At 40.3% G+C, this 26,117-nt stretch overlaps 1 protein-coding gene across 4 annotated transcripts in view; it reads left to right on the top strand.

Annotated features, from left to right (window-relative positions):
• The window catches only part of SLC9A9 (solute carrier family 9 member A9), a 663,200-nt gene that overhangs the window by 429,335 nt on the left and 207,748 nt on the right, over positions 1-26,117 (top strand). For all 4 annotated transcript variants that reach the window (XR_010319148.1, XM_064275567.1, XM_064275566.1 and 1 more), the window contains one exon: positions 24,724-24,877. Coding sequence is in view for 3 of the 4 variants with exons in the window: in XM_064275567.1 (XP_064131637.1) it covers positions 24,724-24,877 (154 nt within the window). In the remaining variant the exon portion in view is untranslated. The remainder of the gene's footprint in view (positions 1-24,723; positions 24,878-26,117) is intronic.

Genomic DNA, 26,117 nt, shown 5'->3' with positions numbered 1-26,117 from the left:
TTAGAACAACAGTGTTCTATGGAAGGACTGCCTGAGAATCACTGCCAAGGTGGGAGGCCACCTTTCCCTGTGCCTTTTTGGTGACTTATCTATCATGCCTCGGTCAGAAGCCAAATTGAGGCTTTGACCCAAAAGTAGCCTTGTCCAGCTGGCGTATCCATAGCATCTAGGAAGGAAACATAAATGGAATCCATGAGAGTGAAAAGCAAGCAAGGTCCTTGTTTCAGCAGTGAGTAGAAATAGGAATCTGTCTGTGACTACAAAGGCTAATGAAACTCCATTAAGCTGCAACCACTGTCCCACAACAAATACGAGCCACCACGTAAAAGAGACAGTTCCATGCTCTAGAACCTTGGTTCACAAAAGTGTGGTCTGTGAACCAGCATCTTCAGCATCACTTGGCAGCCTGTTCTAAATCCAATTTCTGAATCCAAATCTGCATATTAACAAGATCTCCAGGTAATTCGTGTGCATATTGAAGTTTGAGAAGTACATGCCAGAGCACAGTCGCAAGTCTCTGTTCTGAACCTCTGTCATCAACCCATTCCTCCTACCTCATTCTGTTTTGCTTTAGACCCTCCTGGATGCCAACTTTGCTTTCTTGCTCCTCCATTTGCCATGTGATCTGTATAGCACCATTTACCCAGTTATTCAATTTCTTCCAGTTCCTTGAACATGCCGAAGTCTTTCCCCACTATTCACTCAAGCAGTCCCTCTATCTAGAACCCTTTCCGTATCCACCCATCTCCATTTTCTTGCTCAGCTAATTCCTTATATTATTTAGATATTACCTGAGACACCCTTTTCTCTAGGAAGCCTTCATAACTCCTCAAGTGCGTCTGGGGTGGTGTCCCTCTCATTGCTTCCATTGCATGCAATACTTCTGCTCTCCTAGAACCCACACACTCTGCCATGACTTTTGGTTTGCTTGTTTGTATCTTCATCTAGACTGGGAGCTTTGTGAGGGTAAACGCTTACCTGTTTGTTCACTCTATGCTTCAGCATCCAGGTCACTATGTGAAACACAATAGATACTCCACAAATACTTGGTGAATGAATAGGTGAATGAATGAATGGCAATGTTTACCCAACCAAACTTCTCCACTTTACTCATGCTACTACTTAAAGAACAACTAACTCGTTCCTATGGTAGCAGCCTAGGAACTGCCTCACACAGAGCTGTCCCCGTAGGCAGCTCACCAACCAGACTTGCCCAGATCCACAGATGAGAGCTAAGCAACAATAATTTTAGGAAAAGAGATCAACAAATGAACTTTTTTTTTTTTTTTAATGAAAGAAAATATTTTTTATTTATTTACTTCTGGCAAAAAAAAAAAAATCTTCTGAGTATTGATAACAGAAAACATTGTTTACACTTTCTCAAAAGTAGAGTTGGAGCTGAGAATTTTTTTTTTAATCTTAGATTGCTTTGTGCTGGGGGAAGTGTTTGTTTTCCAATTAAAATCCTTAGATATAATTAATAACCCTGGGGCTTTCAAGCGATTCAAACTAAACCCGTCTTCAAAGCTTAGGAAAAAGGATTTCTAAAAAAGTATGGACACAAAGGTTATTTGAAAATCTAAGCCCCTTTAAGCAGTAGGACTCTTCTTTTTCTTCTCTCTTACAGTGGTCTTATTTCCAGACAGGGGCAGCCTATATAACACCATCACATGGGCCAGGGCAAGGGGGTATCAAACATCCCTTGCCCAGGTCTGCCTTTTTTTAGCCCGTTGGCCCAGAATCTCAGTATTCTCTCACTCCTCCAACTACATCTCCTCCCTGCCCGGGACATATCCTGTGCAATTAATTAGACCACTGTCTCTTCCTGACCAGTACAAGGCCGCTAACCAGCTACTAGGGCATAGGTTCAAAACTTTCTCTCCTTCCGAGGAGATGGACTTCCACTGAGCCTCCATCTCTCTTACATGGTATCCACTGTGGCCCCAGCTAGGCATTTGTGAGCAAAGTGGGAGTAGATCTTCTGAGATCTTCTAATGGGACAGGGTTAGTCAGCCTATGCAAGAAATGACCCATGGAAACGTCTTGACCAGTGTGTCAAGCAGTCAAAGACAAATTCATCTTGGATCATGAGTAACCACAAGCAACACCACTGTGACAAGGCAGACAAGCACAGTAGACTGGTATGAATTGCAGATCCCATTAAGTACTCACAGTTTGGAATGCTGAAAAATGTTTATGCGATTATGATGAATTCAGAACATCTAAGAAATAGCTTTGAACTGTGGCCAGCCCCATAGAGTTGTTTTCTCCTATTATTAGGTTAAAACAGTATCATTCTTCACTTAACTCTAGTGTAAATTTACCATGAAAAGTACTAGCTCTTGCATTTTTAAGCAACAAATTAGGTTTTGCTGCTTGGCACACCACAACATTTTCTAAATAGAAAGTACTTGTTTTGGAGAAGTACAATGAGCTCAGGCTTTGAATCAGTTTCAACCACGTAGAGCTATGAGATTAACCCTCTCCAAACCTCAGCTTCTTAGGCTGCAAAATGGGGATAATAATACTCACCTTAGATGGTCAGTGTTTTAGGCTGGGTTCTCCAGGGAAGCAAAACCAGTAAGGCATATAAATATACAAATATAAAGAGAGATTTATATCAAGGAAATGGTTCACGTGGTTGTAGAGGCTGGAACATCCCAAGTCCCTGGGTCAGGATAGAGGCTTCTTCTGATGTGTGTAGCCACAGGGGCTAGCAAACCCAAGTACAGCAGGTTGGAGAGCAGGGCTCTTGCTCTCAGGCTATGAAGATTGACATATCCAAAGATTGGCAGGCAAGGCCACAGGTAAGCTGCTAGCTCAAGTCCCAAGAACCAGAGATCAGATGAACAGGAGCCATCTGCAGGATCCAGAATGAGCAAAGGCCCACAAGCTTTGCCAGAATATCCATCTATATTCATTGCAGGCCACATGCCCAAGGAAACTCCCTTTCAACTGATTGGCTACTCACAGCAGGTCCCGTCATGGATGTGATCACATAGTATCAAATCTCATCATGGAAGTGATCACACCATCATATGACTATCAAATCACTGAGAATCATGGTCCAGCCAAGTTGACACACAATTTTAACCATTACGGTCAGTGTGGAAAACCAAACTAGAAAATCCATAAAAAATGCCTGGCACAGGGTCTGCCACCAGGGAGGCCCTCAACAAATGGGAGTTCCCTCACTTTCTTTAACCACCACAGATGACAAGACAGCCACTGGTGCTTCCACAGAGATATGACTTATGTAAACTTACAACTGTCCTTGGGAAAATCTCCTATCAGAGATTGAGATTTTCATTCCAAAGAAGGTTTGATTATCAAATCACTGCCCAGCTCAGTCAAAGACCAATGGCTCCTCCTTCCCTTCTTCCATCCCTTCATTTAAGGACAATTGTTGATATTTTACTTTTGGTTCCAGCAGTGACTTATTCCTCGCATTAATACATGAATCAAAATGTCGTAGCTCAAAGTACAAGTTTTTGTGAGGGAAATATATTACAGCTCCCTCTGGAACAAGTTAGCACATGTAAAATGTCACAATCTACTTAGGCATTTATCAAGTTGAAAAAGTGGCACAATTTTGTAGGCAACCATAAAAAAAAAAACCAGTTGCTGTAAAGTCAATTCCAATTCATGGTGACCCCCTGTATGTCAAGTCAGAGTAGGACTGTGCTCCATTAAAAAAAAGTGCTCCATAGGGTTTTCAATACCTGATTCTTTGGAATTAGACTGCCAGGCCTTTCTTCTGAAGCACCTCTGGGTGAACTTGAACCTTCCACCTTTTGATTTGCAGCCAAGAGTGTTAACCCTTTGAATCACCGAGTAGTGCTCCAGACAATCACAGACCATCCCATATATTGAGATAGTGCAGCCAACAAGAGCACACCAGCCCCTGAGAAACACTGGATAATGAAAAGAGATAATCCAAGATACCTGTGACCTCTCTCTGGGTCCTAGAAAGTATACAGGAAAATAGGTAATTTCATAATTTAATATAGGAACTTCCCTTGTACACTTAGGTCTTTCAGGATGCCCAGAGTGTCTCCACTTGGGATATCTGATTGATAGTTTTAACCCACTTAATGCTTCCATTGAGGCAGACAGACTGCATTATTTTTTCCCATTGTCTGCCTGAATTTACTAATTGCCTGCTTGCTTTGGCAATGAGTAGACATAACCTTAGAAAACTATCAACACAAGTAAACCAAGTTCAAAATATGAAGTCTATCTGTACCAGGCACAAATCCCCCTAATTCTGCCCTCAGGTACTTTGGTTAATGTTCAAAAGAAGTCAATAAGATTGACTCAGGTGAGTTATATGTGCAAATGAGCAAAAAGCAATTATATTTAAAAATCCCTTCTGCTAAATTTCTATAGGTTGAAAGTGAAAGGATGGAAAAAAAATATTCCATGCGAATAATAACCAAAAGAGAGCTGGGGTGGCAATCTTAATACCAGACAAAGTAGACTTTAAGACAAAATCTGTCAAAAGAGCTAAAGATGCACATTATGTAATAATAAAAGGGTCAGTTAATCAAGAAGATTTAACAATTATAAATATATGTGCACCCAACATTGGGGCACCTAAATATATAAAGCAAAGACTGAGAGAATTGAAGGGAAAAATAGAGAGTACAACAACAATAGTTGGAGACTTCAATACACCACTTTCAATATTGGACAGAACATCTAAAAAGAAGATCAACAATGAAACAGAGGACCTAAATGATACTATAAACCAACTAGACTTAACATATATAGAACACTCCATCCCAAAACAGCACAATATATATTCTACTCCAGTGCACATGGATCGTTCTCTAGGATAGATCACATTTTAGGTCACAAAGCAAGCCTTGATAAATTTTAGAAGACTGAAATTACACAAAGCATTTTCTCTGACCACAATGGAGTGAAGCTAGAAACCAATAACAGAAAGAAACCTGGAAAATATACAAATAAATGGGAATTAAACAACACTATTTTATCAATGGATCAAAAAAGAAATCACAAATTTCTTAGAGTCAAATGAAAATGAATGCAGAACATACCAAAACTTATGGGATGCAGCAAATGTAGTACTCAGAGGGAAACTCACAGTGATAAATGCCTACACAAGAAAAGAAGAAAGATCTTACATTAACAGCCTAACTCAACAATTCCAGGAACTAGAAAGAGAAGAGCCATCTGAGTGTAAACCTAACAAGAAAGGAAATAAAGATCAGAGCAAAAATAAATAATATCAAAAACAGAAAAACAATAATCAATAAAACCAGAAGTTGGTTATTTGTAAAGATCAATAAAACTGATTAACCTTTAGCTATACTGACAAAGAAAAGAAGAGAAAGATGCAAATAACCAAAAAAATATTGAAGGGGGACATTACAACTGACCTGGTAAGAATAAAGAGAATTATGACAGAATATTACAAACAACTGTATGGCAACACACTGGATAATCTAGATAAAATGGACAAATTCTTAGAAGCACACAACATACACAGACTGACTCAAAAGGAAATAGAAAGCCTCAACAGATCCATAGCAAGTGAAGAGATCAAATTAGTGATCAAACACCTCTCGACAACAAAAGAAAAAAGTTGTGGACCAGATGCCTTACTGAGGAACTCTACAAAACATTTAGAGAAGATTTGACACCAATACTGTTTAAACTCTTTCAAAAGATACAGGAGGAAAGAATACTCCCTAACTCATTCTATGAAGCAAACATAATTCTGGTACCGAAACCAAACAAAGACACCACAAGAAAAGAAAACTGCAGGCCAATACCTGTCATGAATGTAGATGCAAAAATCAATAAAATACTAGCGAACAGAATCCAAAAGCATATTAAAAGAGTCATACATCTTGACCAGGTGGGATTTATTCCAGGAATGCAGGGATTGTTCAACATTAGAAAATCAATCAACATAATACACCACATCAGAAAAAGTATTTGATAAAATACAACACCCTTTCTTGATGAGAACCCTAAAGAAGATTGGAATAAAAGGGAAATTCCTCAATGTGATTCAGGGCATATATGAAAAACCAACAGCCAATATTATACTTAGCAAAGAAAGACTGAGAGCTTTCACCTTGAAATCAGGAACAAGACAAAGGTTCCTGCCCCACCACTTCTATTCAATATTGTATTAGCAGTCCTAGCCAGAGCAATAAGACAAGAAAAAAAAAAAAGGTATCCAGACTGGAAAATCAGAAGTAAAATGATCTCTATTCATGTATGATTTGATCCTATATATAGAAAATCCCAAAAAGTCCATAAGAAAACTTCTAAAATTAATAGAGGAATTTAGCAAGGTTGCTGGGTGCAAGATCAACACACAAAAATCAGTTGGATTTCTATACATGAGCAACAAGAAATCTGAAAAGAAAATTAGGGAAACAAGTCCATTTACAATAGCATCTTGTTGTTGTTAGGTGTTGTCAAGCTGATTCCGATTCATAGTGACCCTATGTACAGCAGAATGAAACTCGCCTGCTCCTGCACCATCCTCACAATCCTTGTTATGCTTGAGCCCATTGTTGCAGCCACTGTGTCAATCCATCTCATTGAGGATCTTCCTCTTTTTCGCTGACCCTCCACTTTACCAAGCATTATGTCCTTCTCCTGGGACTGATTCCTCCTGATAACTTGTCCAAAATATGTGAGACATAGCCTCTCCATCCTTACCTCTGAGAAGCATTCTGGCTGTACTTCTTCCGAGACAGACTTGTTCCTGCTTTTGGCAGTTCATGGTATATTCAATATTCTTCGCCAACACCACAAGGCAAAGGCATCAATTCTTCTTTGGTCTTCCTTATTTATTTTCCAACTTTCACACGTATATGAGGTGATTGAAAACGTCATGGCTTGGGTCAGGTGCACCTTAGTCTTCAAGATGACATCTTTACTTTTCAACACTTTAAAGAGGTCTTCTGCAGCAGATTTGCCCAATGCAATGTGTCTTTTGATTTCTTGACTGCTGTTTCCATGGGTGTTGATTGTGGATCCAAGTAAAATGAAATCCTTGACAACTGCAATCTTTTCTCCATTTATCATAATGTTGCTATTCGTCCAGTTGTGAGAATTTTTGTTTTCTTTATGTTGAGGTGTAATCCATACTGAAGGTGGTGGTCTTTAATAATGTGCTCTTTGATGCTTTGACGATAGCATCTAAGAGAAAAAATACCTAGGAATAAATCTAACCACAGATGTGAAGGACTTATACAATGAAAAGTATAAAACACTGCTGAGAGAGATTAAAGAAGACTTAAATAAATGGAAAGGTGTTCCATGTTCATTGACTGGAAGACTTAATATTGTTAAGATATCAGTACTATCCAAAGAGATCTATAGATTCAATGCGTCCTAATCAAAATTCCAGCAGCCTTGTTTACAGAAATAGAAAATTGATCCTCAATTTGTATGGAATGGTAAGAGGTCCTGAATATCTAAAGTAATGTTGAAAGAGAAGAACAAATTAGGAGGGTTCACACCTCCTGATTTAAAACATACTGCAGTAATCAAAACAGCTTGGTATTGGTATAACAATAGACACATAGACCAATGGAAAAGAATCGAGAATCCAGAAATAACCCACATATCTACAGTCAACTGACTTTTGAAAAGGGTGTTAAGTCCATTTGATGGGGAAAAATGACTCTCTTTAGTAAATGGTGCTGAGAAAATTGGATTTCCACGTGCAGAAAAATGAAACAGGACCCATGCCTCACACCATACAAAAAAAAATTCAAATGGATTAAGAACCTAAATGCACAAACTAAAATCATAAAATTCTTGGAAGAACAAGCAGGGGCAACACTGTCAGGCCTAGCTTTCGACAATGGATTATCTAATATAATAACAAAAGCACAAACAGCAAAAGATAAATAAATGGGGCCTCATAAAAATGAAAAACTTCTGTTCATCAAAAGACTTTTCAAAAAAAGTGAAAAAACTAGGACAATATCTTTGGAAACCATATATCCAATGAGAATCTAATAACAAAAATGTATATAAAATTTTGACAACTTAACAACAACAAGACAAATAACCTAATCATAAAATGAACAAATTACTTGAATAGACATTTCACCAAATATGTCATTCAAATGGCCGCCAACCACATGAAAAGATGCTCAGTGACTTTAGCATCAGGGAGATGCAAATCAAAACAATGAGATAAAAATTTCACTCCCACTAGGATGGTCGCGTAATGGTTAAGAACTACAGCTGCTAACCAAATGGCCGGCTGTTCGAATTCACCAGCTGCTCCTTGGAAACCCTAGGGGCAGTTCTACTCTGTCCTATAGGTTCACTGCGAGTAGGAATTGACTCAATGACAATGGGTTTGCACTTTTTTTTAGGATGGCTAAAAAAGTAAATAAAAAGTGTTGGCAATGATGTGGGGAAATTGGAACCCTTATGCATTGCTGGTGGGAATGCAAAATGGTATACCCATTATGGAAAACAATGTAGCTGTTCCTCAAAAACCTAAAAATAGAACTACCATATGACCCAGCAATTCCGCTCCTAGATATGTACCCCAAAGACTGGAAAGTAGAGACTTGCACACCAGTGTTCATTGTAGCAGTATTCACAATAGCTAAAAGGTGGAAACAACCTAAATGCCCATCAACAGATAAATGGATAAACGACATGTGGCATATACATACAATGGAATACTACTTAGCCAGTAGGAGAAATAAAATCTTGCTACCTGCTACAGTATGGATGGAGCTTGAAGACATTATGGTGAGTGAAATAAGCCAATCTCAAAATGACAAATATTGTATGACCTCACTTATACAAAAAGACAAGAAAAGGCAAATGTATAGAGAACAAAGTTTATTAGTGGTTACCAGAAGTGGGAGGGAGGAAGAAAAGGGGAGGTTAACAGTGATGGAAAAATCACATTAAGGGTGGGGTTGCAAAGCTGATTATTATAATTGCTGTCAGTAAGTCGTTCACGTGTAAAAAGCTGAATTGGCAAAAGTTGTGTGATAGATACATTTATATAACAGTGACAAAAAAAAAAAAAAAGAGTTACTGCCGAAGCTTCCTATGTACAACCAAACACCTCACTGGGATTTGATTCCTTGGTTTGGAAGTTTAGGGTCATGGTTTCATGAGACATTCCAGTTAATTGGCATAATAGCGTGTTTAGTGCTTCTGTTCTACCTCCTAGTTTGTTGCATTGTGCCTAGGGTCTTAAAAACTTATAAGCAGCCATCCAAGGTACAACAATTGGTCTCTATTCACCTGGAGCAACAGAGGAAGGAAAGTCAGGAACTGGAGAAGGATATGAAATGTGTGGCTAATTGCCTCCATGAACAACTGCCTCCTCTGCCACGAGACCAGAAGAACTGGATGGTGCCTGGTTACCATTATTTAACATTTCAATCAAAGATTCCATAGAACAATCTTGATCGAAAGAGAAAAAATAAAAGAACAGAATTTTAAATTCTCATGGACTCTAGACTTTCTGGAGCCATGGAGGATGGATGAATCCCTGGACACTATTGCCTGAAATAATCTTTAAACCTTAAACCAAAAATATCCCTTTAAGTCGTCTTAAAATGAAACGATAGTTTAGCTTAACTAGCGAAAAAGGTCTGCCTCAAGCATTATGCTGTTTTAAGAACTATCTCTATGATATCAAACTGACAACAGTAACTCAAAATATTAGATAGGAACCTTAGAGGGCAGTGGAGTTTATGTTAATGAGGGAGGAACAACTCAGGAAAGGAGGGTGAGAATGGTTGCACAGCTCCAAGAATGTAATCAATGTCGCTAAATTATACATGTAGGAACTGTTGAATTGGTGTATGTTTTGTTGTGTATATTCTCAACAACAACAAAATAAATAAAATTTAGAAGAAAAAAAAAGATTAGATAGCAAATTTAGGGGGCAGTGAGTTTATGTCAGTGGGGGAAGTACAATTTGGAAGAATGTAATCAATGTCCCTGAATTGTATGTGTAGAAATGGTTAAATTGGGGTATGTTCTGCTGTGAATATTCTAACAAAAAAATAGTTTGTTTTTTTTTTTCCATAGGATCATTAAGTTATTCAGAAATTTTCACTTGGGAGGTTTGAGTCCTGTGTGAGCAGCTCTACCTCGAGACTCACTGACTCTGTTAGGAAGCCTTTCCCAAAAGCACAATTTTGGGAGGAAACGTGGTTCAACAACTAGGGTAGAGTGGACACCAGGGAAGGTGTCCTACCTATGAATTGCAGCCTTTCCCTCCCTCTGCAGGAACCCTGGTCACACTCACCACTCATCTTCCTACCCATTCAAAACCAGACTCGTAGCTGTTGAGTTGGAATCAACTCATAGCAACCCCATAGGACAGAGTAGAACTGCCCCATAGGGTTTCCAAGGAGCGCCTATGGATTTGAACTGCCCACCTTTTGATTAGCAGCCGTAGCTCTTAACCACTAGGCCAGCAGGGTTTCCAACAGTGCCCCCGAAATTTCACTGCACTTTCTTGGAGCTGATGTAAAACTCCACACCCAAAAAACCCATTGCTGTCGAGTCGATTCCGACTCATAGCAAACCTATAGGACAGAGTAGAACTGCCCCATAGGGTTTCCAAGGTAGATCTGAACTTCCGACCTTTTGGTTAGCAGCCGTAGCTCTTAATCCTTACACCACCAGGGTTTCCAAAACTCCTCAAGTAGAGGTGAAAGTACTTGTATTAACAATCATTTTAAAATACACACCCCTCAGGCAAGGTCGTATGCTAACATTCTTCAACAAATCTCTTCCGGTAGTTTTCTTCCTGGCACAAACCTCATTTTGGCTGCCTGAGGAAATGGACTTTCATCAGTTTAGACTAGGGTGGGGGGATGGAGAAACCCATTTTGAGAGGAGGGAGTTTAGAGCAAAGTAAGGGCCCAGGAGTCCGTGATGCCGGAGAAAGGGACAGAAAGGCAGGGTGATAGAAGAGATGGGGAGGGAGGCAAAAGGCAGAATGCCTGTTTTAAAATATTGTCTGGAATTGATCTTTGCCTAAATTTTTTTAAGAAAAGGAAAGAACATGTTCTTCTCATCTTTCCTTAAAAACTCAAACTTCTACTATAACCAGGAAGTATGAGTTTTGTTACGGGTTGGGTATTAAAAAAAAAAAAACCCTTGCCATCGAGTCGATTCTGACTCGTAGCAATCCTATAGAACAGAGTAGAACTGCCCCGTAGAGTGTCCAAGGAGCGCCTGGTGAATTCTAACTGCCAACCTTTTTTGGTTAGCAGCTGTAGCACTTAACCACTATGCCACCAGGGTTTGCGAACATTCAACAGGGATAATGAAACCTAGGTTTAATAATTAGCTGTGCCATTTACTGTGCAATCTTGGACGAGTCACTCTATCTCTCCCAGCACCTATTTCCTCATCTGTCAAAAAAATAAAAATTCTGTGATTCTGTAGAGAGGTGTAGGGTAGGTAGATGTTGGATAGGTAGGTATAGGGAGCCTTAGGATAAGCTAAGCTTCTGTAGCACATTAAAAAAAAAAAAAAAGTTTTTAGTTGCTGTTGAGTTGATTTTAATTCATAGTGACCCTATGTGCGTCAGAGTAGAACTGTACGCCACACGGTTTTCAAGGCTGTGACCTTTCAGATGCAGGTTGCCAGGCCTGTCTTCCAAGGTGACTCTGGGTGGGTTCGAACCACTCACCTTTTGGCCAGTAGTTGAGTGTCTAATCATTTGCACCACCCAGGGACTGACAAAAAAAAAAAAAAACACATCACATTACCCGTTGCCATTGAGTTGATTCCAACTCATAGCAACCCTATAAGACAGAGTAGAACTGCCCCATAGAGTTTCCAAGGAGTGCCTGTTGGATTCGAACTGCCAGCATTTTGGTTAGCAGCCATAGCTCTTAACCACTACGCCACCAGAGTTTCCAAAGAACCACATAGAACACCCAAAATTCAATGGCTTAATCACAGAAGTAATTTCCTTCTAGCTTATGTCACAGTCGAGGTGTGATATTAACATGGAAGGCAGGGGAGTAGCCTCTCCTCCAGATGGTGATTCACATATAACCAGGCTCCATCCACCTGTGCCATCCTAATACCCCAAGACATGGATCCTAGAAATATGGTCTCTGGAACAGCAGTACCAGCTCCATGGGGGGCCTTGTTGGAAACACAAATTTTCCGGTCCTATCCCTGATTTAGACTGTCTGAGAGTACAGCCCAACAACCTGGATTTGAACAAATCCTCAGGTGATTCCGATGTATCTCAGGTTTGAGAACCACAACTATACGGACTCATCATGTCTTACATCCAGCTGGCAGAGGGAAAAAGAGACCCTGGGGCTGGCCAGAGAGTAGGGATAGTGCTTCTTAAAAGCCTTGGCCCAAAAGTGACAAACCACACTTAGGTTCTCATCTCACTGTGGGCATGTGCCCACACCTAGCTGCAAGGGATGCTAGAAAATGTGGTTGCTGCAGTGGTAGGACCCTACCATGGATGCTGAGAATGGATTTTAGTGGACAAATAACCATCTTTGCCAAAACAGCCCTCTGCAGCAGGAACACTGACACCATTGGTAACATCGTTCCTATGGAAAGAAGCATTCCAGGGTCTAAACCAGGCTCTGTCAGCCACAGCAACTATTGACATTTTAAGCCAGATAATTCTTTGTTGGGGGAGGGGGGCAAGGGGGCTATTCTGTGCATTCAAAAATCAAACCACACCCACTGCCACCAAGTCAATTCCAACTCAAAGCAACCCTATAGGACAGAGCAGAACTGCCCCATTGGGTTTCTAAGGAGCAGCTGGTGGATTCAAACTGCTGACCTTTTGTTTAGCAGCCAAGCTCTTAACCATTGCACCACCAGGGCTCCGTTTTGTGCATTATAGGATGCTTATTAGCATCCCTGGCCTCTACTCTCTAGATGACAGAGCACTTCTCCTACTGTGACAACCAAAAATGTCTCAAGACATTGCTAAGTGTCCCAAAGGGAGGGGGAAGACTGGGGGAGGAGAGTCTCCCCAGTTGAGAACAACTGGTCTCAATACAAAACTTAGAAGTTGACGTTCGAATACCATCTGCCCGTGACTTGCCCATTCTGCTCTCACAGAATGTTGACATTCTCCTGATCTCTGTTAGCCTTCCTCTTGAATCCCTCTGTTGAGGATTTAAGCTACTGATAAAGATTATCCCACAGTTTACTACCACATCCACCTTACCAACATAAAAATAAACTTCCAAAGCCAGAGGCATGTATGCATGTTGACTTCAGAGCTGTGACAGAGCTAATCCTATTTACAATTACCCTTCATGGCTGCCCAGGGCTTCTAAACACAAACCTCATTTGATGCAAAAATATACTGAAGGTATGTTGCATTCCTTCTCGGTGGCCTTCCAGTTAAAGTGATCCAAGCTCAGGAGGAGAGACGAAGGAAAGAAAGTTGTACTTGCCTAACGCAGTCTTAGTTTCCAGAAAACTCAATTTATTTTTGAATACAAAAGGTTTTTCCACTGAAACAATCTGTTGGCTTCACTTCCACGTGATAAAATGATGTTGAACTGAAAATGGAACTGTGTAGCAAGGTTGCACTCTCCCGGAAAATGTGTTTGGAAACCAGACTGACATTTTCGCTGAAAGTAGTTACCCTTGCCAAGGTCATGGGACTTGCGTGAAAGTAAAAGCAATACATAATTCCACTGCAGACCCAAACCAGGGTTTGATTAACCAAAGTAATGATAAAAATGTATTAAATCTTTGAACTCTACCTCCAAACAGTACTTGAAGTGAAAGAGAGGGAAAAAAAAAAGCGGGGGGGAGGAATACAATGGATTATATTTCAAATGGAAAGAAAGAGATAGATCATCTATAGGACGTTTCTTCTAGGAAAGGATAGTGGAATGTCTCAGGGCCGGGTCTGCATCCCTGTTCACCTCCTGCTCACTTCCTTTTGGGTTCTCCTTGTGCTTTCAAGCCCCAAAGAGGACCATTCCCTTAACCATTCATTTATTCATTCATCCAGTGCTTAAGGGGCACACACTACCTGAGAGGCATTGTGGCGGCGCTGGGGTCATTGCTGGGAACACGACTGGGAGGAGCCTGCTCTCATGGAGCTCACTTCCTAGTAGAGGGAAACAGATCTCAAAGATTAAAAAATAAACATGATGTCTTAGTTGCCCAGCAATTGCTGTAACAGAAATACCACCGGTGGGTGGCTTTAAAGAACAGAAATGTCTTTTCTCACAGTTCAAGAGTCTAGAAGTCAGAATTCAGCACACCAGCTATAGGGAAAAGCTCTCTCTCTCTGTGCTGGCTCTGGGGGAAGATCCTTGTTTGTTTAACTGTGGTGTTCCTTGGCTCCTTGCTGAGTTTCACGTGGCACCTGTCTCCTCTCTCCCCATTTCATGCTGGCTTCTGTGTCTAATCTGCCCTTTTTATAAGCTCAGAAGTGATTAGGTTTAATACATACCTGACACTTATATGACCTCATTAACGTAACAAAGAAAATCCTGTTCTCAAATAGGGTAACAACCACAAGTATAGGGGTTAGGATTCCAACACATTTTTTTTCGGGGGACGCAATTCAATCCATAATACATGATGATCTCAGCTGTTGATAAGCACAATGAAAGACAGAGAACACCTGGGTGAAGGGGGAGACCCTGAAATTGGATGGTCAAGGCAGCCTTTCTGGGGACTGAGATCATGAGGGGAAGCCAGCAGACAGCCTGGGAGGGTAGCTGGACATGGGCGGAACAGAAAGTGCAATGGCCTTGAGGCAAGAACTAACTAAATTTTATTTTCCTACACTATTCAGTCTCCAAACTATTCTTTCATCTTCCCAATCTCAACAGTAAAAAGGCCCAAACTCCTTCTCTGAACGTCAAATTCTTATATCCAACCACCCACTGGCCATCTCCACTTGGGTGACTAATAGGCATCTCAGAGTTCATGTGGTCCAGACATAACTTTTGATCCCCTCCACATACCCAAACATCTCCTCCCAAGACTTCCCTCGATTCTTGCTCAGGCCATAAATCCCTGGAGTCCTCTCTCCTTCTCATACCGCTCATTCAACCTATCAGCAAATATTATCCACCTTTGACATACATCAAGCAGTGACCATTGCCACCACCTTCAGTACTTCCAGTCTGCTCTGGCTCACTTTCGCTTCTTGTGTCAGCTCACATAGCAGCCTCCTCACTGGCCTCCCACCTCTGGCCTAGAAATCTCTTCTCCATGTTGGAACCAGAGTGCTCATTGAAGCATGGAACAGATAGTATCACTACTCTCCCTAACATCCTCTTAAACCTTTCCATCTTAGAATAAAATTCAAAATAAAATAAAAGGCCATCCTGATCTGGCTTTGTTACCTCTCTGGCATTTATCTTCTTCCCTCCTCATTCATTCCACTCCAGCCATGTGGGCCACCTTGCTGCTCCTTCAACATGCCCAGCACACTCTTGCCTCAGGGCCTTTGCACCTACTCTTCCCTCAACCTAGAATGCTCCTCTCCCAGAGACCTACATCACTTCTCTCTTGCCCAGTTCAGGTATCTGCTAAAATGCCACCTAACCAGGAAGGCTTTCCTAACCACCTGAAACCTAACCATGCACACACACACACACACACACACACACACATAGACCCCATGGTTCTCTATCCTGTAACCTGCTTTAGTTTTCTTCACAGCATCTTATGTGGTATATATGTATGGGTTTATGTCTCTATTGTCATCTCTAACTAATCTGGAAGCTTCTTTAAGGCATCTACTATCTGGTTTGCTACTATCCCCTGGAGTCTGAATGAATGAATGAACATCACTTTTTCGTATCTAATAAACCTGGAGCGATTACAATAATTCAATTTAAAAGCACTCACTGAGCTTCATGTTCTGGGTGCAGGTACTATGGGAGATATAAGAATTGTATAAAAAACCAAACCAAACCCACTGTGGTCAAGTCGATCCCGACTTATAGCAACCCTATAGGACAGAGTAGAACTGCCCCATAGGGTTTCCAAGGAACGCCTGGTGGATTCAAACTTTTGACCTTTTGGTTAGCAGACGTAGCTCTTAACCACTACGCCACCAGGGTTTCTAAGAGCTGTATAAGGGAGATGTAATTCCAAACTTTTTAAAAGATTAAGAATTGGAGGGAAAGGACAAACTGCATTAAAGCACTGCATCACCTCTGTCTATGGTTTAATAGTAAGAGTTGTACAAGCTGTATGTTTTACATGATTCCTAAGAAAGAGAGAACAATGTGGACTGAAATATTCCAGGAAAGCTTCACGGGGAGGGAATAGCTGCAGAAAGGTGGTTCAGATGGTGACATTTGGAGGAGCCCAAAGCAAAGACAGAATTCCACAAGAAGTGAAGCAGAGGGTTAACAGTGTGATCAAGGCACCAAGGCAAGGATAACAATTGTTTATGGGAAGACAGCAGTTCCACAGACAATTCTGCTGTGTACTTCTAGCTAAAGACCACAAGGCTAGTCTTAAAACTTTCATTTAAAGATGAGGCAACAGGAATCCAGATGAGGCAACCTGCTTATGATAATGCAACCTGTAGAGCAAGCCTGAGAACAGATCTGGAGTCTCTCTACTCTCAATATAAGGCTACAAGGGTCTGACTAAATAATAAACTGCAGAAGTTGAACCTACAGAAACAGTCAACCATCACATTAAACTATGAGGTATCAATCGCTTCTCCACAGGAGACCTGGAATCATGAATTAGATAGAAAATTCTTTCACTTATTGATTTGTTCAACAAATATTTATCGAGCACCTACTATGTGTTTCGCATTGTTCTAGGAGTTGTAACTTAACAAGGAGCCAGCCAGTTATGATGTAATGTAGTAAGTGATCATATAAAACAAGTCTGGACTGTACTAGGAAGATACAGGCAGCCCAATCCAGGCTCTGGCGTCAGAGTAGGCTTCATGGAGAAAGCAGAGTCTCAGTTGAGCCCTGAAGACTCGTTAGAATTAGGTGACATTTCGGTATGGGTTATGGAAGAAATAACTAGAAGAATTTGGGTGGGAGAAAACAATCCAGGCAGAGAAATCTATGTATGCAAAGTCCTCTTTGACCCTACCATTGATTTCAGTGCCTTAAACACTGCCCGTTGTTGACAATGGTTATGATTTGGGTACTCATGAGGTTCAGCAATCTTATCTTTCTCCTCATCAACTGATACTCACAAAGCATACTCTTTGTACCTCTAATATACTTTATCATAGTCTACCTTTTGGGTGGTCTTTTTTTTTTTAATTATGCTTTACATGAAAGTTTACAAATCAAGTCAGTCTTTCACACAAAAATTTATATACACCTTGCTAGGTACTCCTAGTTGCTCTCTCCCTAATAAGACACCATATTCCTCCTATCTACCCTGTATTCCCCACATCCATTCAGCCAGCTCCTGTCCCCCTCTGCCTTCTCATCTCCTCTCCAGACAGGAGCCGCCCAAATAGTCTCATGTGTCTACTTGAGCCAAGAAGCTCACTCCTCACCAGTATCATTTTCTGTCTCATAGTCCAGTCCAATCCCTGTCTGAAGAGTTGGTTTTGAGAATGGTTCCAGTCTTGGGCTAACAGAAGGCCTGGGGACCTTGACCTCTGGGGTCCTTCTAGTTTCAGTCAGACCATTAAGTCTGGCCTATTTGCAAAAATTCAAAGTCTGCATCCTACTGTTCTCCTGCTCCATCAGGGATTCTCTGTTGTGTTCCCTGTCAGGGCCTTCATTGGTGGTAGCTGGGCACCATCTACTTCTTCTGGTCTTAGGCTGATGTAGTCTCTGGTTTATGTGGCTCTTTCTGTCTCTTGGGCTCCTAATTCTCTTGTGTCTTTGGTGTTCTTCATTCTCCTTTGCACCAGGTGGGTTGAAATCAACTGATTAATCTTAGATGGCTGCTTGCTAGCATTTGAGACCCCAGATGCCACTCACCAAAGTGGGATGCAGAATGTCTTCTTAATACATTTTGTTGTGCCAGTTAACCTAGATGGTCCCTGAAACCATGGTTCCCAGACCCCCACGCCTTCAAAGCGTTCGGTTGTATTCAGAAAACTTCTTTGCTTTTGGTTTAGTTGGACAGTCATTTTTGTAGGATCATGAACCCTAGAATCAAGAAGCTCAAACTTCCTCATCATTCCAATCCTCCACTGAGTCTTAGGTAATGCTTAGCACATAGAGAATGCTCAATAAAAGTTTACAGTTTTTGTCTATTGCTTTGCACTTTGAATAAAGATTCTCTAAAAGGGTATTTGGAAACCCTGGTGGCATAGTGGTTAAGAGCTACAGCTGCTAACCAAAAGGTCAGCAGTTTGAATCCATCAGGCATTCCTTGGAAACTCTATGGGGCAGTTCTTCCCTGTCTCATAAGGTTGCTATAAGCCAGAATCAGCTTGGTGGCAATCTAAGAGCCTGGATGCTGCAAGTAGTTTTCAATTGGCTGCTAACTTAAAGGTTGGCCATTCGGACCCACCCCGCAACTCCTTGAAATAAAGGCCCAGCAATCTACTTTCATAAGATTGTTATTGTTAGTTGCCATCAAATCAATCCCAACTCATAGTGACCCCATGTGTGCAGAGTAGAACTGCTTTGTAGTGTTTTCAAGGCTGTGACATTTCAGAAGCAGATTGCCAGGCCTGTCTTCCAAAGCGCCTCTGGGTAGGTTCAAAGTGCCCACCTATTGGCTAGTACTCGAGTACTTAAGCAGCCAAGAAAACCCTATGGAGCAGCTCTACTCTGTATCACATGAGGTCACCATGAATTGGTGCCGACTCAATGGCAGCTAACAATAACAACAACAACAACAAAAGGGGTGCTTACATTCTTGTGACTTAAATGTAGTTGTAACTGATCTTCAACCATTCAGAACATATTTGGGAAATTATAACTGGTTAAAAGCTTCACTTCTGCCCTTTAAAGATAAACAGGAAACTGCATATTTTCTGCAGCAGAGATTCTTGCTAGAAAGCTTTCCTTGGTTCAGTAGTCTTCTATTGTTATGAACATAACATCAACATAATTAACATAAGAATTCCTTTGAGGACAATTTTAAATGAAACCACGTTTAATTGCAGGTATTTCTTTTATTTCCCAAGATGATGCTAACTTTCCATCAGCATATATGAGATAGGTTAAAATTTCTGCAAAGTAAACCCATCTAAAATGAAATGGAGTAATTTCTCACCTCCCAAAATTATATAATTATTTTCATTAGTTGGCCAGAACAAAGAGAAAAGGGTAGGAATATCCAAAGAGTCAAAGAACCCATAATAAATAAATAAATAAATAAGCTTTGAGTTCTGGATTTCCTGAGTTTCTAAGTGATTAGTATGTGTTCTTTGGAAATAGTATTTTGCTAAAAAGAATATCCGAAGTCAACATTAGTTTTTCATTCCTAGTAATTTGCTGGTGATCAAAGTAATTTATTTCAACCTTAAAGTCCTCTATTCCCAAATCCATAGTGTTAAGAAGATAGTATCGGAGTGAACAAAGCCTCCACATAGGAGACAATATGTATGTATTGAATGAAGCAAGGAATGGCCATTGATTTGGCATTTGTCTGGGCTCCAAGTGTGCTATAAGTAACTTTGGGTCATAAAGAATGAGTGGGATATAGGAAATAGTTCCTTTTCTCTGGAGTGCTAAGTTAACTTCACTTTGTCCACTTAGCAACTACCCTCCTCAGCCCCATGCTTCCCAGGTTGCCATCCATCTCATGGATGACAGATGTCATATGTGTTGCATGTGACCAGGGCTACAGACAGATGGTCCCTTTCCAAAAACAATCTATGTTTGTGTTCTTTTAGGTGGTCTGCTCATTTCGAGAAGGCATTCTCTTGTCGACATCTTGGAGTTTGGCCCTAATGAGCAATGTTTCCCAACCTGCCACAAGTACAGAGCAGACATTGCACTGTTCCACTTTTGTAGGGATCCCTACATTACATCTCCTGTAAATATAAAGAATTATGTATACATAGAATATATGTATTTTTGGAAGTCAGAATAACAGATATCTTTCGAGTGTATTTTTAAAGCAAGAACTGCTCATGTATAGATAATTTAGATTTAAGAGCATAGTTATAGTAGTTTAACATAATAGCAATACATTATTAAACATAGTTGGAAGAAAAATGATTATATACTTCCTTGCCCTTAATACCTAACATGAAAGTGTTTACAATAAGCATGATGTAACCGGAAACCCTGGTGGTGTAGTGGTTAAGTGCTACAGCTGCTAACCAACGGGTCGGCAGTTCGAATCTGCCAGGCACGCCTTGGAAACTCTATGGGGCAGTTCTACTCTGTCCTATAGGGTCGCTGTGAGTCGGAATCGACTCAATGGCACTGGGTTTGGTTTTTGGTTTTGGTTTGATGTAACCAGCTTTTATTTTTATTCCCGTTTTTATTCCTTTGTTTCTCATAAATACGTGAAGTAAAGAAGACAAATATTCATAATAATAAAAACAAATACTTAAAGTCCCATTACCTAGTACTTGTAATACTCACCATCTAATTTGGGGTGTTGCTACTTTATGAACATCCTAGAAATATGAGCTTGAGGAAAGAAAAATTAAATGATTACCTATCTCTGATCTTATACATTGATTGAACACTGCTAGGAGCTTTACCTTGACCTGTAAATTCTCTGCTCAGGTGCTGAAGTCTGTTGCAAGACCGCTTCCTCGAATTCTTATTCCCTACTCATATTTCCTGGAGAGAACATTATTAAAATATTCCCCAGGATGAAGCGTTGTTAATGTCCCCACCGTCTTGTCCCAAGCGGGGTCTGAATGCAGTGGCACCTCTGGTGGGGGGACTTTTCTTCCTGAGTACAGCCATCTCAAGTGTTCAGAATTTCTAATGTGTAAGAATTTCTGATGTGTAAGGTCGCTATGAGTCGGAATCAACTCGATGGCACTGGGTTTTTTGGGACGAACATTTTTATTAATATCTACTTCAAATGTTATCTTCCGTATCTTCGGGCCATTTCCTTGTCTACATGGAGATATAGAATAATTTCCTTCCTCCATTACATTTTGTTCCTTGAAGGTATTTTATAATCAGAGTTCATGTTCTTCTCCCTTTCTGAGGCTTCCTTGTTTCAGGCAAAATGTATTAAGTCTCTGTAGTCTGATCCTCTGAATCTCCTGTTATGCCACTTGTCTCTTACATATTCTCACCGAGATGATAAGAAAGGAGCATTGCCTTCTAAGTTGGGAACCTAGGGATAGAAACCAAGATGGTTATAGTTTTTCTCATCCTACCCTGTATCCAATTTTTAAAATGCCTTTAATATATGAATCAAGATTTTGAAATTTTTTAGTTGCTACCAAAACCAAAAACCCGTTGCCGTCAAGCCGATTCCGACTCATAGCAACCCTATAAGACAGAATAGAACCATCCCATAGGGTTTCCAAGGAGTGGCTGGTGGATTTGAACAGCTGACATTTTGGCTAGCTGCTAAGATCTTAACCACTGAACCACCAGGACTCCCTAGATACTACAGTAAATATAAAAAGTACGTCATAGAAATTTTATGCACCTGATTTAAACATACCTAAAAATAACCAAATCATTACCTCTTTGATTTACCCTTGCTGTTATTATAAATGTTTCTTTGCTCTGTTACATGATGCAACAGGGACCATAAATGCTTTGTGAGGCTGGGGTTGCCTGAGAGAGCCCTTTCATTTTAATCCTTTTACTTTACTACCTGTGCTTTTACTTACCCTTTTTCAAAGTCAAGCCTTCTACTTTTATTAATGTCATCTCACTTTAATTTTAAGTTTTAACACTTAACTTTTTAAATATATCATCTTGCAAATATATTTAATATGGATTCATAAAAATTCACTTAGCATATTGTTATTAAAGAAGAAAAAATAAAACACAAAAGCAGATTTTCATAGGTTAATTTACAGACTTTCAAAAAGAGTATGTCCTCATTCTGGAGTAATTTTTAAATGTTATTTAATTATTTATTAATTTTTGATGGTCAGTAGGCTTGGTTTTCCTTGTTGTGTAACATGTTTGAATTTTAAAAAGTAATTGTTCCCAAAGAGATTTTTTTGTAGACATAAACAAGATTATTGTAAAATTTTATGGGAAGGCAAAGAAACTAGAGTAGGTAGAACAATTTTAAAGTGAAAAATAAAGTAGAAGGAATTGCTCTACTCATTGTTAAGGTGTAGGACCAGACAGCATTTTGTCCCGTTGTGCATGGAGTCGCTCTGAGCCAGGGGCCGACTAGATGCAGCTAGCCACAACAACATGTAGCTACAGCAATCAAGACAATGTGGTATTAGTGGAGGGATAGACACGGATGTCAATGGAACTAAACAGAGAACCCGGAAATAGACCCACTCAACTATGCCCAAGGGACTTTTGATAAAGGTTCAAAAGCAATTCAGTAGAGCAATTGGACATCACAGACCAAAAAATAAAAAAATGAACCTCAACCTAAGCCTCATACCTCATGGAAAAATTAACTCAATATGATCATGACTTATACGTAAAATAGAAAACTATGAAAACTTTTTAAAAAACATAAGAGAAAGTCTTCAGGATTTAGGACTAAAGTGTTCTTAGATTTAACTGCATGCGGTGCAGTGAATTACTATTACATGGCCCTTCTAGCCATGGTCGTATAACTCCTACAAAACGATTGGGTGGAACTATCCAAATAAGGTGCTTGTGATCCATCAGGGGGATTGGACAGTTTTGCTAACGCAAGTAAGGTACTTCGAACACTTTCAGGGGTGAGACCATGCAAATAAGGCACATGGAACCCTAGTAGGGGGTTGGTTAGTTTTGCCATTCCACTAGGCTTAAAAGGAGCCAATTCCAGAGGTTGGAGAGGGGAACCTCACTACCATCAAGAAGAAGAGCCAGGAACAGAGCACATCCTTTGGACCCAGGGTCCCTGTGCTGAGAACCTCCTAGACCCAAAAGACAGAGAGAGCTGTAACCCTGAAGACAGAGTGAGACTGCAGTGGCATGGGATTGGCAGGCTAGGCTTGTCAACCCATGGAGTGAGAGAGCTGAGTGCCTTCAGGCTTGCTGGCAGAGTGGGGTGTCTCTGGGAACTTATTGGCAGAGCTAAAGAGCTTTGTAACACTTGCCCAAGCAGGACAGAGGCCATACCAAGGGCTGAGGACCTAGAGAGAGGCCTGCCTGTGGGTGCAACCAAGAAGAAGCTATCCTGATCAAAGAACTGTATCCTGAGTCCTTCACACTACTTCCAAGTTAATCTTGATCCTGAGTTGTACCTGTTACTTCCCTAATAAACCCCATAATCATGAGTATGGTCTGTGAGTTCTGTGTGGCCATTGCAACAAATTATTGAACACAGCAGAGAAGTAGAGAGTGCCATGGGAGGGATGGCTGGTGTCAGAATCGGTAAAAAGGTTGGAGGGTGGAGGTATATTTGACTTGACTTCACAAGAGTCATCAGCCTTGGGGTGATGCTGCTGATCTTGATTCTCATCTCTTCTCCGCATGAAGCTAGAGGACCTCTGATGCCACGCCATGTTTACACTCCAAAAGTATAACCCATAAAAGGAAAAATTGACTAATTGGACTTCAACAAGATTAAAAACTTGCTCTGCAAAAGACCCTCTTAAGAAGATGACAAGCTACAGGGTGGGATAATATATTTACATTATGCATATCTGACAAAGGGTAATATCTAGAATATATAAAGGATTTTCAAAACTCAACAACCAAAAATCCAATAATCCAATTAAAAAATGAGAAAAACACCACGAACAGCCATTTCACTGAAGAGGGTATACAGATTGCAAATAAGCAGGTAAAAAGATATTCCACAACATTAACTGTTAGAGAAGTACACATTAAAACCATCCACCTATCAGAATGGCTAAAAATAAAAAAATAATAATAATGACAACACCGAACACTGGAGAGAATGCAGAGAAACTGGATCATTCATACATTTCTGGTGGGAATGTAAAATGGTACAGTCTTCCTGGAAAAGAGTTTGGCAGTGTCTTTAAAAATTAAACATGCAAGTACCTACAACACAGAAATTGCACTCCTAGACATTTATCTCAGAGAAATGAAAACTTACGTTCACACAAAAACCTACATGCAAGTGTTGTTTACAGCAGCTCTGTTCATAATAGTCAAAAACAGGAACAACTCAGATGTGGCACATCCATGTCATGGAATACTACTCAGCAATAAAAAGGAACAAATTGTTGATACATGCAACAACCTGAATGAATTGTCAGAGAACTATGTTGAGTGAAAAAAGCCAATTCCAAAAGGTTATATACTGTATGATTCCATTTATATAACATTCTTGAAATGACAAAATTATAGAAATGAAGAACAGATTATTGCTTGACAGCCGGTGGGGACAGGAGGGAAGTGGGTATGGCTATTAAAGGGAAATGAGGAATCCTTGTCATGAAGGAAATGTTCTGTATCTTGACTGTGTCAATGCCAATATCTTGGTTGTGATATTGCACTGTAGCTTAGCAAGATGTTATCATTGGGGGAAACTGGGGAATGGCTACATAGGATCGCTCTGTATCATTTCTTACAATTGTGTGTCGATCTACAAGTATCTCAAAATTAAAAATTTAATGAAAAAAAGTAATTGTGTTAGCAAATTGTAAGGATAAATCCAATTAGATGAGGAGAAATGTAGACGTGCAAGACGTTGATTTTCTCTTATGGTTTTCTCGGCAAGGTTTGCGAGGAGCGATAGCCTTTGCCTTGGCTATTCGGGACACTGACTCTCAGCCCAAACAAATGGTCTTGACTACCACGCTGCTCATCGTTTTCTTCACCGTCTGGGTATTTGGAGGAGGAACGACACCCATGCTGACTTGGCTTCAGATCAGGTCAGTGGCATTATCTAAGGAAGGAAATCATTACCAGGAACACTTGTGCTGTTTGATTTCTGATATTGCTGACTCGAACAAGTGTACAACGGCAGGTTTGTACACTAACTTCCCCCAGGGTGAACTTGACCGTCACTCAGAAGGCACAACAGTGATTACATATCGCCAACCGCGTGGATTTTTCCAAGGGTCCTAGCAACCCCAGGGTGATGTCTGTTTACAGTACGTCAGTATAAATGAATTTGCTTATCTATTAATTCTTCCCTTCGACGTTTATTGAGTGCCATGTAATATCCTGTGCAGTTGACAACAATGACAACAATGGCATTGTAGCTTTCTCTGTATAAATCCTACTGGATTGTGTATATCATTAGGACAAGCCTTGTCCTAATGATATACACAATCCAGTAGGATTTATACAGAGAAAGCTACAATGCCAAGGAGAAAGGAAAGGCAGAGTTTAGTCAGGAGAGAGTCTATTACCCAGCGAGGAGCTTCTTCTCTAGAGCATTCAGTGGTTTGTAAATTCGTGTGGTGAGCTAGGACTCATATTTTGCTTTGATCTTGACTTTGTGTAGGTCTGTGTGTGTTTGTGTTTTATTTTGCTTTGTTATCAACTCTCCACAGCACTTAGAATAGAACTAGGGACACAGAAAAACCTTAAAAATATTTGATTAGTGAATGATCAGCCATATATTCGGCCAGAGGGATGCTGTAGACACAAATTAGACATTTTCTCACAGGAAAGAGGCTCAAGACGTCAATCAAGGAGCCTCTGATAAACAGTGCCTCAAAAATCATTGTTATAAACCTAAAATAGGCAAGTAGCAATTTGACAAGAAGGGATACCTTGTACCAATGGTGGAAATCGGTAAACTTATTTAAAAATGTCTTCGTCTTTATTTGAGTGTGTCTTTGACCAGGATCCTCATTTTCATATCCCAAAACGCATCAACGCTTTAAGTAAATAGTGTTTTGTTTCCCAAGCACATAACGTCTTGATGATCACATAGTCCCTCCCTGATGCTTGCCCATTCTCTGTAAGGAGGATTTATACCCATGACATCTGACAGAAAAAAAATCCATCTGACTGGCAAAGGTCTTCCAAGAAGATTCTTAAAGACAAACAACACTCTGTTATTCCAGCACCTAGTATAGTACCTGGCACATAGGAGGCATTGAATGAGTAATTGCTGTGTGAAGGGAGAAATGAATACAGCCACAAATGCAAACTGCGTTT

Source organism: Loxodonta africana, chromosome 23, assembly GCF_030014295.1.
Source record: "Loxodonta africana isolate mLoxAfr1 chromosome 23, mLoxAfr1.hap2, whole genome shotgun sequence".
NCBI lineage: Eukaryota > Metazoa > Chordata > Mammalia > Proboscidea > Elephantidae > Loxodonta > Loxodonta africana.
Note: the sequence above shows the minus strand (reverse complement) of the source record. Positions and strands in the feature narration are given on the sequence as shown.